Source organism: Glandiceps talaboti, chromosome 1, assembly GCF_964340395.1.
Source record: "Glandiceps talaboti chromosome 1, keGlaTala1.1, whole genome shotgun sequence".
Lineage (NCBI taxonomy): Eukaryota > Metazoa > Hemichordata > Enteropneusta > Spengelidae > Glandiceps > Glandiceps talaboti.
Window position 1 is genome coordinate 7,567,342 of NC_135549.1, and position 15,912 is coordinate 7,583,253.

The window sequence follows — 15,912 nt, forward strand, 5'->3', positions numbered from 1 at the left end:
CCTACAAAGCTTATTGATGGAGCTTGTAATTTCAAAAATGAATCATTTGCATTTTGTTAAAAAAACTAATCATGAAAGTAAGCTGTGCAAACATCATAAAAAATCAGACATTGAAATGTCTTACAAAACCATTACCTGAATATTTACACAGAAAAAATGTATTTGAGCTTGGTTCATATGTTTAGTGAGTATCTGAATAGAATACATACTTATCATATTGCTAAGAATTTATGCCAACGCTTGCTAGCCTTGAAATATGTTTTGTGAAATGTTTGTGCACTAATATTAGACCCTTGAGGTAGAAATAATGCTACCTCCTTGGTTAGACCTTAAAAGTCAGCCTTATATAAAGAAAATAACCCGAGGGAACACTTTCAGTTTACATCTGGTTTTTAATTAATATATTAAGTTTAATTTAAGTTTTATGTACACATTTTTCAGTCTGATGAGAATGTCCGTCTATACAATGAGACGAGAGGTGGTCGTAACTTTACAGTCATGGAGTATACATTCCCATATGATGAATATGAGCCAGACACCTATTGCATGAAGGTTAGTGTATATTTTTGTATAATGATATATATATATTTTTTTTATAAGGATATGAGTTATTGATGAAAATACTTTCATACAATTATGTTTTATTTCTAATTTGAACTAACTTTAGAAGTTTTTACATGTAATATGTTAGTAAGAGAGATCTTAGCTTCAATGAAGAATAACAGTAGACTAAATATGTAACTGGCAGAGAAACTAGAAGCATTTATCAGTTACGTGTAGAACTTACAAAAGATAGGATTACACAATGTTTGTTTTTGTTCAAGTAATATAGAGTCAGTTAGGTCATTAGAAAGTTTAAAATAAATAGCATGATTCTAATAGTGTTCTCTTTACTTTCAATATGATTTCAGGTAAAACCAGACCCAACTGAAAAGACCTGTCAGAAAGGAGGCAGTACCGTGTCATGCATTACTACAACATCCAATGACTTCCGTGTACTAGGTAAAGATAACATCCTTGAATCATTGCATCAAAACGATGTCAAGTTGAGTGAACAAAAACACAAGAAACCCATTCACCATAAGTATAGAAAGTGGCAAAGGGGTGACCACATGGATGGTCAGTAGATATATTAACAGACAGTATTAAAATTACTGTATTGTAAGATGCTATGGTCACGCAGGTGATGTTTATATTCCAGATTTTAGAGTTTCATTTTGTACATTTATAGAAAATATAGAAGCCTTGATGTAACTAAATAGTGTGGGCATCAAAAACTTTTAATATTGAATGGAGGTGTTTGTGCAACATCAACTCATATCTATGTAAAGAAGACCTTCTGTGTGAGGTCATACTGCAAATGTTAATAATAAAGTTTTTATATAGGACTGAAGGGCTTGTCAACTTTTTTGTCATGTCCCAAGCCCATGACTCCAAATTGTCCCATCATTGTGGTTGGACTGACTGCTGTTTTTGCATCAAACTTACGTATTAGTTGAGGACGTTATAGAGATACAATTATTCCCCATTACATTTCTTCATTCAGCCTAGGAAAATGTGAGTAATATAGAGATTTGAGTAGTCTGTACTATACGACATCATGCCACTCTATCAGCCAGCACTCACGAAGACTGATAGGGCTGAACAACACAACATATCTTACATTCTAAGACTTGAGTCAAAAAGACAAAAGTGACAAAACCCTTAGATCAGACTGACCAACTGAAGGAAACAATTAGGAATGGTAAAAATATACCTGCACAAACATGATTTATGAAAAATTGCAGAATATTGTAACTTTGAATGTTTTGACTCATATTTCGAGCACCACAGAATGAATGATGTAAAGGCAGGTTATCAAGATGTAGATTGACCAAGGTATGAATGATAAATTCCATATTTTCTGTTTGAGTGCCCACAACTTGGTTACATATTATAATAGGCTATAACTTCATTTTATTAACACAATTAGATATGAGTTGGTTCATATTAGCTTCAGCAAATATAAAGTAACACTGCGTTGCACAAATTATAGAATTTTTTATAGTTCTTTAGGAGTAAGATACTTTTAATTTCTAAATGGCATTTAAGTGTACTTAAACACAGAAGCATGAGTGGGAATATGGAAAGTGGCTCATTTGTAATATTAAAAATTTTTTTTTAAATTGGATCAATTATGAAATTATGAATACAAGTATTTTATATGAATCTTGGATTACCTGAACTGTAATGTCAAATTATACTTAAACTGGCACAAATAATATTCCAATTATGTTCAAGGTATAATGAATGTACAATATAACTATATCATAATATACATGCACCTGTACAACATACTGTATAGGGATTGACTGGAGAAAAAAGTTTGGAATCAAACCAGTTTTCTTCCGTTACACTGCTTATCTGTGATCTATACAAATTTCTGACTATCCAACAGCTTTCCATAATCAGCAATTCCACTGTACATTAATATGTGTTCTATTAGAACTTATCAATCGGTTCATTTTATTATGTCATAATTTTATGGTGTAAAAAAATTCTAATGTTACAAATTCATGAAGGAAATTTATTTGTTTAATATATTGATATCTGTTTGTGTATAGTTCTTGATTGTGTTGTAAAGATGATTATTAAGTGTGTCTTTGAAATCATAGTCGTTATATGGGCAATATTATACCACAAGACTTCCTTTATCAATACGTTGTCCTGTTGAATCCTGGATGTTGCTTCAGATAAAGACATTTAGAGTTTGTGTGTGAAAAAGAATTACCTGGCAAAACAAAGATCCCATTTAATGCTTATGGCTCCACCAATAAGATAACACTTATGCAGAAACCTGGGAATGAATCCATGGCCTTTAATTTCTTGTTGACAATCACATGTGCTAGTGCTAGTATAGTCTGTTGTACCAACCTGCAATAACTGATTTCTCACTAATTTAGACATCACTTTATCCTTTTTATTGAAATGGAAGAGAGTTGAATAATCAGCATTTGTATTCAGATCAAGATTTCTTGTCAGAATATATACTGAGAACATTGACATCTACAAATGTGAATTAAAGTAATATTAGAAATGGAATTATTTTATTTTAAATGCAAATTTGGATATTTTTTTTACCTTCATAAATAAAATTGAATTGATTTTAATACTGACTATGAGATATTATTTCATGTTTAGATATTTATGTTGGAGATACATATATGGTATGATTGATTGATATGATACCATATTTGGAACTGGAAGGGAGGGGGGGGGGGGGGTTAATACTCCAATAAATATGAATTTATTGTTCAGATGACAAATGTGTTATGATCAGACTATTTCATATCTTTATGTTGATAAGTTTAAAATTGAGTAACATAATGTTTTTTTTTGGTATTTCGCCATTATTACTATTTGAGCTCATTGTCTAAATTTATGTAAATTTGATTAAGAGATTACTTGCAGTGTCACAGTTCACAGTTACTGCAAGTCATGATTGTTACCATAGAAACATATGAAATTGTGACTGGTTGCTATGTTATATAAATAGCCAAAAGCCACGTCATAAGCATGCTTGTCATTCTATCTGTCAGTAAAGTTATGTGTACACTTGGCGTTCACAGCTAGTACAAACAAGAAGGGAATTCCCCTAATGTACCCCTAAGATTTCCCTAAAATGTCCCCGAAATAGATATAAGAATATTAATAAGATTTTTGTGTTGTGTGTTTATTGTCACCAGATGACCCATGTCGATTAGATCCATGTGGGGACAATGGTAATTGTACTGGTTTACATGAAGAATATCATTATGTATGTGATTGTAATCCTGGTTATAAAGCATACCCACCTGTCAATCAAACATGCCAAGGTAAAAAAAATTAACTTATCATATACTGTCTAATCCCTATATGGTATTGTTATGATTTACACCTCCACTCACATGGTATAATTAGAGACCACATTGGCATCCAAACTAACAACTAAGGAACTTACAATAAACAATAGAAATAGTCAATAGAAAAAGTCAACAACACAGAAGGCTGACATGATCTAGCCTAGAATCCAGGTGATTGGGATTTTGAATTTTGATTTCCCCATCTCATCATCCTGATCAGGAGATAAGGAATTCCAAACCTCCATCCCCATGGATTCCAGACCATGTAAGATATGATAAGATATAACTTTATTACAACTTTATAGAAAATTGACAATTCTATTTGGGTATACCGGTATAAGTGTTATCACTTGCGCTTTAAGTTCTGATCAATACCCACTCTACTGATAACTGGAAGTGAATGAAACCAACACATTTTATATAATTTAATATCGAAGTTTTAATTAAACATAGTGAATTCACAGGGTATCCATTCCTTAAAAAGCCAACCCACTGAGGATTCAAAGATTCAAGCTGTTTTGTATTCGTTATGATACAAAAAGCACGACTGCAGACTTTTACAGACTGCCATGATATATAAACAGTACCTTCTTTTGTTGCTGAAACTTTCCAAATGAATCAGGAAATGATTGACATTCTGAAAAGGAGAACCCATTTAAACTATAATGTATGAAATATGAGTTTGAGAGTGACATGTTTATAATCTGTGAAATTTGATAAATATAGAGATTTTATTACAAAATGTAAGAGAGCTTCAATCATCAACAGGTGTTCATGTAGTAATATTATCTGGAATGCAGTTATCCTGACCCATGCTTGTCAGTTTAGTTAATGAGTCAGTTCAATAAATTCAATAAAATTTTGATTCATTTTGTAATAGCACAAAAACGGAAATGGCGATGACATAGTCTGAGAGTTATTTATAAATACAATAAACTATATGCATCAGAATATTAAAATGAGTTTACTTAACTTGAAATATTTGTTTGAATGTTTTTCTATTAAAAGTAAAGTCAGTGGTCATTTAAATATATTTTTTAATTATATGTGGATAAATCTGATCTAACATGACTAAATTTCATTTCTAACCTGACATTTCAAATATTGCGCAACACATAAGATCATCAACAATTGTGGTAATAATAATATCTAATACCCGGATATGGGTTTTGAAGGCCGAGATTATATGCAGAAGGGCTGTAAGCTACCAAGGTCCGTAAAACCCATATCTAGGCCTCAAAGATCTTGTTATACCATATTATGGCACAGAAACATCATTTGAATTACATACCCAAATACATTTATAGCAAAAAACATCATTTTATACATAAAAACATCTGATCAAGATAGTGAGAAAAATGTACAGAGCTAAATCACTGAGTGAACAGATATTGATGAGTGCACCACTTGCCATATTTGGGCTGAGTGTGAGAGGGAGTGTTATGCAAAATTGCTCTCCATTGGATTACATTGGAAGCAATATTGGGTATATGAAAAAGGACAATTCTCTGAATCTTTTTGATACAAAAACAGGCTCTGACAGTTCTTACAAGTTTTAAATACAGGAACTTTGCAATATATACTTCTAATTTCAAATACAAGGGGCAAAAACAAAAACAGGAAGACAATTTTGAGAAAGACTTTGTTATGATGAATGCATGTGAAACTTTTAACATAAAGATGACATGAAGTTATCATCAAAGACGTACAATGTAGGGAAGTAAAAGATGTTGGATGTATCTCAACAAAAGTTGAGGATTTGATGTTTACTGCCAATCTGAATTTCACAATAGCTAGCTTTCTGACTTCATTATGCTAGCTCTCTGACTTGATCATTCTTTTAGGTCTATACATCTCAGGCATATACATGTACACATTCATATAAATATATAAAACAAAGCAGTTAGAAATTAACATTTAGGTGTGAATTCTAAGTTATCTGGCAGAGCTATAGAAAAATTAGTCCACTGGGTTAGAACAAAGAATCTTTTGTAATCCTTATAAGATAACACTAATATGAGAACCTAGGATTGAATCATTGGCCTTTACAACAGCACATCGCTTGATCAGAACTAAATGAATTTTAATAAACAGCACTTTAGATGTGTATGTTTGTCTGTCTATCGGACAATATGTAGAACAACATGGCTCAACAATACAGCAGATAGAAACATTTTTGTACGATATTTTTGAGGATGTAGAGAAAAAAACTCATGACATGAATTCCATATTTTGCTATAATTTAGGTATATGGATATTAATTACTTGTTTATTTATTCTCAGTGAATGCATAAATATCAAATTTTGATATAGAGGATACTATCTATTATGGTAAATTGTTTCTGTCAAGGATCCAAAAACTTTAAATGTCAACCATCAGTTTGAGGGCGCTGTTCAAATAAAAATATCATACAACTTAGCGTGACTTCAAAAGTAGAATAGAGCTACCAGACAGAAAGTACAGTTGAATGACAGATTTCCAGCTTTTGACAAGTAGGGGATGTATATAATTTACTTTCACCATCAAACCTTGTCTTATCTTGTGTAGCGGATCCATGTTATTTTGATCCATGTGGTGATATAAAGGCTGGTAACTGTACTCCAATATTGAACACTACCAACTACATTTGTAACTGTTCATACAACCATTATCTAGAAGATGACACTTGTAAAGGTAGGTACCAATGGTATTAAATCTGTTTTCCCCCAGCATTATTTCATGACTACACCTGTGCAACTCCAACCCAAGTTGACAATGAGTATTTACAGTGCCATTTTATTGAAGTAACATGATATGCATCAACTCCTATAATGACATTCCTATAGGGGCAAGATAAATAGTTCAGTGTAGGATAAAAGCTAGATTCTTATACTTAGGTTTCAGTCCCCCCCCCCCCAAATAAATTGGCCAAAATTGAAATTTTTTCAGACAGCATAATCAATTTCAAATCAGTATGCAGTAGTATCGTAATGCTATGAATATAAAGCCAGTATGTAGTGAATAAAAAAAATAGTTCTTTTGTTGACACTTTACTTTACTTTATTTTAATGCCATGTATTTAGCAAAAATTCTTCCATTTCTCAATTTGATATTTTTTAAAGAAATATTTATATTTAGGGGTAAAAAACATCCATTACAAGTAGAATTGAATTTGTAGGATGAGAACTAAAATGGGTCAATGTGTATCTATCATTGTACTGAAGGACTAGTTTACATGTTTGTATCATTGGACTGGGTAGTATTCAACAAAGTAAAATATCCATCAACACTTTTTAGGCGGATAATAAACAAACTAGAAATTCTCATCCATTGAGTTATTTTAAAGATGAGTAGATGCCCAAAAGTTGCTATGATCACTTCTCTTCAACATCAATGTACTTCACTTTTATCACAATTACATTGTCCAAAGAATTGGAGATGTATCTAGTGAATGATCGTGGCATAATTTTGTACCTGATTTGGATATTTCAGAGGATTTCTGTTATGGTAATCCGTGTGTCAATGGTGTATGTTATATAGCCGATGGAAGATACCGTTGCAATTGTACTAAAGGTTACACATATAGCCATGAGGAGGGTAAATGTTTACAAGAGCCAGGTGAGTTGACATGCCTATCATTTTTAGGTACTATACATGAAATATTGATATTTTATTCAAATCTTTTGTCTCCTACGTTCATAAAATTTGAATAGTAATTTGATATAATTGTGCTTGGTTTAATGTGTCTACAGCCAACAATGAAAACATTTTGTTGTTGTTGCAATATTTAATAAGATCAGGATTCAATCATATGCATGCAGTTCTAACTTATTTTAGTTCTATTTTCTCATGGAAAGTATAATATATATATTGCATATCTGATTGGATATGCTGATGAAATGAAATATTATTATGCTTATTCAAAAGACAAAAGATCGTGTAGTTTTGGTCGTTGGGGGCGCTATTATATGGCAGATTTTGGACTTGCAATGTGTATCAAATTGTTGAGTCATTCATTCCCAGTATTTCATAGCATGTCATGTCAAATTCATTCTCAACCAGTTCAAATGGTGTTTCTCCTTTCCATTTTAAATCATGCAATTATTTAGGAGTTCGAAAATTAAGTTCTTTCAAATGCATTTTGTTGACTGCTTCTTAAAATGCCATGTACAGTTACATGTAGTATCCCATTCTCCTTTTAATAAATAATGTGGAGTGTCCTCACACAACACTCCTTTCAAAAATAACAGCAAAGCAGTAGAATTTGACTACAATGTCTTGTTTTTCACATTTGCTGTTGATTATATTGAACTCAGTCTCAGCTGAGTACAGTTCTTTTGAAGTGCAACACAAGTATATAGTCTGTAAGGTATGCCGTGACAGGGCGCCCTCACACATCGGTCAACTGACGAGGCTGATGAGGGCAAAGCCACACAACTTATCTTACATACAGTCTAACAAGTATAAAGGTTGGTTTATTAGGCTTAGGAAATACAGAAAACTCATTCCTACCAACCCTGTATCGATATTGCTCAACCTCTCTAAAAAGACTATAAAACTTGGCAAATCTGGCTCAGAAGAGACCTGCATGATCTACATTGTAACCATGACAATTTAAGCATAAGTAAAGCAGTCCTGTGATGCAAAATAAGGTGGAAAGGATTTTTATGGGTCCCCTATATAGAAATTCAGCCGAGATAAAGTCAGCCGCATTTTTGTAAAACATTTTTGCATGTGTGTGATTGATTATCAATTTGCAACATATTTGTTACATGTAAAATTTGATACAGTACAATTTGCAGTAAAGTTTTGTTCTCTCTCTTGTAGGTAACTCCAAAACAGGGATAATTGCTGCTTCAATCACTGGTGCTGCATTTGCAATTGTTCTAGTTATATGTTTCTATGTGTATTACAGACAGAAAAGTAAGTACATGTACTTGTTTCCAGCCTTATATATTATCATAAAGTTTGTATGTTTTAGTACTAAGTGTACTTCAAATTATACATGCCAGTGTGTGCTATACATTTGATATTTTCAGCATAGCACACACCTGTTAATATATTCTTGGTACTTCTATGTACGGTAGTTCTTATGAATGACTCTTACATACAATACTTCATACTTTGCACTTTTCACTAAATCTGACATGTTTGATGTAGAGAGAAATGTTCAATATGGTGGTATATTTCTGATACATATGCATGTACTGGTAGCGACACAAACTGAATTGCTAAAAAGTGAAACCATAATGGATCACCTTTCAACTTAGTTTTATCCTACAAACATGACACATCGCTATAGTGACAATATGTAACCATAGTAACTGAATGAACACAACATTTGTCTCTCTCTACCTTATTGTAATATAAAAACACTAGCAACCCAAAACGGTTCCTAGAAAAGTACAGTAGTTACACTATACATGTATTTATAGAGATACTGTATGAATATTTGCCAGTCAAATTTTATTTTATTAAAATTGCCTAACCATCCAATGTGCCTAAAACTTAAAGTTAATGTACAAATCTCTTTAAACTTTGCCATATTAAAGTTTATTCTTGGTCCTTTGAAATAGTACATGATTTTTAGAGGTACACCCTCTTGTCATGGAAATCAGGAATAATTTATTCTCCCATAAAGTTATTAACAGGATTCAGTGGCCTAAATTTTAGATTATAAATGGCTTAAGTTTAACATCACAATAACCTCTACTTACAAGTTTGTATTGTGACTCAGAATTGTGTTCTTGATTTTAATTGAGAATGGTTGAAGTTTACTTGAACAAAGTAACAGCAATAGTGTAGGATTTATATTTCCAAGGTGCATCCATGCTCATGATATTTCAATTGATATAAAATTCATTTCTTGTGCAGCTCAACCACCATCGGTACTACTAGTTCCAGGTCCACCTGGCCCACACCCTGAGAAGGCTCAAGGTAAGTTTAATATCAAAGAGTTATGTTTACCTTTTGTAAGAAAAAGTTATAGCATGGTGATGTCTGTGTCTGTGTCTGTGTTTGTGTGTCTGTGTCTGTGTTTGTTTGTGTGTGTTTGTGTGTGTGTGTGTGTGTGTGTGTGTGTGTGTGTGTGTGTTTGTGTGTGTGTGTGTGCACACGCAAGTGTATGTGTGTGTATGTAAACAACTTAAAGTCAAAATCCACCAGACTGAATGCCTTGGTATTTGGCAGGACATTACTTTAAATCTTTTATATGCTACTTCACACCACTATGTCAATGGCATCAAGATTAACCTCTGAGGTTGCTTGGAAAGACTGTTGTTAGCACAGCTGAATTAAATCATAGACACTGTCTATGATTAAAACAGGTTCATTCATGCTACATACAGGATAAAGAGTCTTGTCCATCTGTCTGCCTATCTGTGGTTGATTGAAACTTAAAAGTCAAAAACCACGGGGAAGAATATTTTGATATTTAATAGGAAATTAGGTCTAAAAATCTCAATTTCAAAAACTGAAATCTTGAAAACTACATGGTGAATGGGACTGAAACTTGGTGGGGATGTTTCTAGATGTGTTATTCTACAGTTCAAACCATTTTGACACAACTAGGCCCTAGCAACCATGACTTTGCCCTTAGCAACAGTAAAATGATTATACATATTATTAAGATAAGAACAGGGATGGGTAGCTAAGTGAATAAAGACTTTTTTAATGTATGCAAATATGCCTAGTAACAAGATCACATCCATAGAAACAGCCATATAATGATGTGTATTGCAAAGATGAACATGAAACCTGGAATGGGTTAGTATGCAAATAACGATTCCAAAAAAGTAACAAAATGTGCCTAGCAACAAGACCATGCCCATACATGTAGCAACAGCCAAATACAGTTGCTATATAACGCCATTGTTGCTATTTCCAATTCTTACGACATCTCTACTATGTTTTCCTACTTCAAAAACCAAACTGAAATAGCTTTGACCAAATCCATGTATCTCCGTTAATTACAAAAACCAAACTGAAATAGCTTTGACCAAACCCATGTATCTCCGTTAATTACAAAAAACAAAAAACTTTAAACAGTTTGTTATTGTATGTTGATTTAGTTTGTTATTGTACAGTTGATTTAGTGGCACCATGTGTTGGTAGCCTCTCACATACACTCCCAATTCTTTTGACTAATTTTTTACGGTTTTTAGCGACGTATGAACTCTGAAAATGGTACTGAATGTTGGTGAATATGTACCAGGACTGCTACATACAATAACAAATATTTTACATATTTTTTAAGTGTTTTGCAATTTATTGAGTTCCAAACAATTATTTAGTATATGTTTGTTTAATATTGTTTTTACAAGTATAAAAACACTATAGAGTTGTTTATGAATTAAAAATCCACAATAAATAACCACTTGCCATCCATATGACCACTTTAAGCTTGAGGTTAAGTAGTCATTTGCACAACTGATTATTTTTTGTAATTGAGCAATATATCTCACGATTCTTAGAATCAAATGTTATGTTCTTTTCTACATACATTGGTGATAACAAAGACCATATGTCCTATACAAGCGTGTTGATGTAGTTTCTAATTTTAATGAGTTATTTGCATACTGATTTATTTACCATGTATAATACTTCAGAATTTTGCATTCTGATATTGTGTGTAGGCCCCTTAAAGACTTGCCTCTTGTCCTTATAGAAGGCATTTAATTTACATCTGGTTTTAAATCAATGTAGTTTTTTCAACTCTCCGAGATGCTTAAGAAAAACAAAGTCATTCTAAAGGTAATATCCGATACAAAAGTGTAAGTGGCATGGAGTGAGTTAAAATCTATTTTTATTTGGGAGAAAATACTTAATAAACATAAAATAACAATAATACTGATAATATTTAAGTCAGTGCATGCCTTGATGATGACATTGTATTTGACTATTATATGTAAAATTGTCTTACCCATCATTCCTTATATTCTTTCAATGGGTAACTTGTTGTGATTGCTTGTTTACATCATTTATCTGGGTGGGAGTATGTCGTCAACAAAGACTTGTTTGATAATAAAATGAAAACACAGGTCATATTACTTATAATATAACCCTGCATTTTTTCTATCTTTTACAGGGATTCTCAACCCCAAGATTCTTCTATTGTATACCAAAGACTGTAATTTACATGTGAAAGTAGTGGATCATTTTGCGAGATTCTTGACAAATCAGTTATACTGTGAAGTCAAACATGATGAGTGGGAAGTCGACAGTGTTGCTGCTGATAAAACAGACTGGATTTTAACACAAATGCAAGAAGTTGATAAAATTATCGTCATAGCAACAGAAGGTACTCGAAATCAGACTCTGTTGCAATCCCAAGAATCATACCCAAATGATCAATACACTGATGGCTTGTTTACCGCTGCTATGATGATTATTCGTAACAATTTCCAAGACCCAAATTCACTCATGCGCAAAAAATGTGTCAACATTCACTTCTCAGTCGAAAACTACTCGACAGAGGAAAAAATTCCAGAACTGGTTAAAATCATTGGAAAGACTTTCAATTTGCCCGAACAGTTTGATAGGTTTTATCTGTATCTCCGCAATTTGTCATACGGGGGACCAGGTGGTTACAAACATGTGAAAGGATTGGATGAAATGTTAGATAATAGTGATGAAGGTAAGGCACTTTATGAGGCTATCGATAATATGAGGAATTATGTGAGCAATAAACCTGACTGGTACAGTTTGGAGTCAACAATCACTGAAAATGGGAGACTACCTACAGAACAAGCATATACCAATGGTGGGTATGAGATTAATCAGGAAGAGAGCATACCAAATGATAGAACTTTTCATTATGTCAATCACGACAGAAGTGACCCAGAAGGCATAGAGCTTGATAAGATCCATCCATACGAACAACCAGCTACAACTATCAAACAGTACCCTAGAAATCTGGGTGACAATCCTGAATATGAGGATACTGGATATTACTCCAAGACATCATCTGGAACAAATCAAGACAATGGTGGAGGAGACAGCCCAGCATCGTATAACAGCTCCAGACCATTTGTACCAGTGGACAGTAACTTAACGTATGTTGATCCAGATACTACAAGTCAAACCTCATCTGAATCAATTAGTACCTTTGCTTTAAATGCTAACCTTCGTAGCTCAGAATATCCAATGAGTTCAATAAATCCAGACAGTGGATTTCCTCAATCATCATCGATAAACCATGGTTATGAAAACCCTAACCCTGACAGTGGATCCTGTAATAACCCAGCATCAGTGGTACGTGAGGTGAACTTGACTGACACTTATGTCAATGAAATTGCCTTTGTTTAACAGACAGTATTGAAAAGTGACAACTCCACAGCCATTTACATGGTTGTATCAGCAATATATGTAAGATTTCCAACAGCTGAAGTTCTCAGTTCAGCCATTAACTTACATATTATAATAACATCAATTCTTTAAAAAAAATGATTTTTTTCCTATTGATCAAATTGATATTTTTATATTCTGCAAATAGGAATATTTGAGAGATGATCCAGGGATCACTTATTGACAATAGTTAAAACACAGAGACACACACACACACACGAGAGAGAGAGAGAGAGAGAGAGAGAGAGAGAGAGAGACACACACACACACACACACACACACACACACACACACACTTCATCCAAACCCACCATGACTTTGATCCTTACATGATATTCTTATGATTTTATGACTCTATTTGATGAAAAGTTTTGGTTTTTGACTGCTCCTACAACTGAAAAAAAAGAAAAGAAACAACATGACAATGTAAACTGTGAAGTGCTGTCACTATATTCAATTTTTTTTGCATATTTTTGATAAAATGTTTAGATTGATTTTTTTGAAAGGTCAACAAATAGCTTGCCAAACATGCTTCCACTTATGAAAACAAAGTTATCGTAGAAAATCCACAACATTTTGATATTTAAACTTATAGTGAAAAGCTGGGTTTATAAACATTTCTCTTCGATGGTTTACTAAAAGTACTTAGTACATAAACTTGACAGCAATTCAACTAACCTTAAAGTAGAATATTACAATACAGAGGAAAAATGACTCTCCCCTACCCCGTCCAAAAAACAAACAACCAAACCAAAACAAAAACAAAAACAACATATAAACTCAGGTTTACTCTGCACCTTTAAACCGCCAGAAGTCAATTTTATAACACTGTTATCATGACTACCTCAAAGCAATTTATACATTTAGTTGTCTTTACATTTAAGGGAGTACCACACCACTAGGATTTTCATTTTGGCAATCGAAAAGAATACTATAATGGAAAGTGTAGATTATTTCACTATTAAACATACAGAGCATTATTGATTGTTGCCTTATGCATACTTTTGTTCATGGTTCTGATTTAAACTTGGCTCAGTTTTGATACTTGTGAAAGGAAAACCATTGCACCAATGTCTTGAATAGTGTTCTCTATATTGAAAGACAAAATTTGTTTTTGGTCAAAACACAAAAGGACTATTGTCAAAATGATGTAAAATCATAGTCGTTGTATGGGAGACTCAGTATACAAATCATGTAAAAATGTGAGTTTTATATTCACACCATGGTATGGGATTTAGGTGGGACTTCCAGAAATGAATTCTGTATAAGTGTGTAGGCTACTAAGATTACTTAGAAGTCTTAGATTCTCTCTAACTATTTGCCGTAAAACAAAGCAATATCTAAAATTGCTGATTATGGTGCACAAGTTAGTTAATAATAATGTGCTTTATAAAGCACATTATTACTGAAAGTTAGTTAATAGATCAGTAGTGTGCACTACATGAATCTATAATGCCATCAACATATATAGGACATTATAAACTAGAGCCTTACAGATAATCATCAGTTTCATCAAAAATTATGTGTCGACAAAATATTATGGAATGTTATCTGAATTCAAGCACTGATACTGAGACGGGGAAAAGTCTTTTTTCTTTTCAGTCATTTAAGTCAGTGTTTCTTGAAAATAGAATGATATCAATGAAGTCATTTCTTTCAACTCTTACAAAAAGGTGAATGCAGCGGTAATGACAATGATGTGCACACAGAAATCAGATCTATTTTAATATTTTATGTACTTCATACTGAAGCAACACAATAAACTTGCCAATGCAATGCCACAAGACATTTTACATTTAGGAAGTTTTATAATACTAGTGTGTGTACATATTATTGCAGACATCATGTATTCAAAGTGTTTAATTTAAATTAGTGGTCTTTTTTTACAGCTGTGTGTCTTTTTCTTGGTTTTATTATTTGTTCTGGAAGTATTATATTTTGTCCATGTATCTATAATCATATCACAATATGATGATGCTATTAAGCAGAATTTACAGCATAATATCAGTGCTGAAATAGTTTGCTTAATTAATTAGTTAGAGTAAAGTTTTTTGATACATACCCAAGTTATTTTTTTCATGTTTATGTTTCGGCAATGTGACTGTTACCTTCCTCTGCTGAATTGATTTCATAAAGTACATGTGTGTGGCTGTTATAAAACTTTTCAACTATATCTTGTATTTCCCAAGTAGACGTTTTTAGGTATTTTGTGACAAAAATTTGCAAAATGGAAAATGTTGCAATACAGAGAAGTGTAAAAGTTGAAAGCCTAGCAACATGGCCTTATGACTTTTTAAATCTAAACTCAAAAATATCACATAGCTGCTGTACACAGCCATACACGGCTAAAAAGTAAACTTAGAATCAGAAACACACACTGATACTGTTTTCATGTATTAACAAGTCTGAGATACTTGGCTAAATGTAGTCTTTGTGTTATATCAGTATTAACCCATTAATGACTTGGTTTCTGGAACCATGTAAATATATATAATATAATTATATATTGGGTATCAGGCTTTAAGGGGTCATTGTTTTCATTTCTTCACTTTTTCTGTAGACGAGATACATGACCATTATAAAACGGTCTAAGTTATAACCAGAAGCTAACAGTGATGTTGTTTTCATTTTTTCATTTTTTTTGTGTGTAGATGAGATACTTGGCAAAAAGTCTTCATAATTAAAAATATCAGTTATTATAATTAG

At 32.6% G+C, this 15,912-nt stretch overlaps 2 protein-coding genes across 2 annotated transcripts in view; both read left to right on the top strand.

The window, feature by feature from the left end:
* The window catches only part of LOC144442525 (uncharacterized), a 13,006-nt gene extending 12,821 nt beyond the window's left edge, over positions 1-185 (top strand). Inside the window, exon 8 of the mRNA XM_078131895.1 lies at positions 152-185. Within this exon, the coding sequence (XP_077988021.1) occupies positions 152-185 (34 nt within the window). The remainder of the gene's footprint in view (positions 1-151) is intronic.
* Positions 186-447: 262 nt separating this feature from the next.
* On the top strand, positions 448-13,419 carry LOC144454034 (uncharacterized). The gene is made up of 8 exons (XM_078145446.1): positions 448-552; positions 912-1,002; positions 3,726-3,854; positions 6,430-6,555; positions 7,354-7,479; positions 8,689-8,784; positions 9,736-9,798; positions 11,948-13,419. Exons 1-8 carry the CDS (start codon positions 499-501, stop codon positions 13,165-13,167), a joined length of 1,905 nt encoding a protein of 634 aa, XP_078001572.1. The 5' UTR covers positions 448-498; the 3' UTR covers positions 13,168-13,419.
* The last annotated feature ends 2,493 nt before the right edge of the window (positions 13,420-15,912 follow it).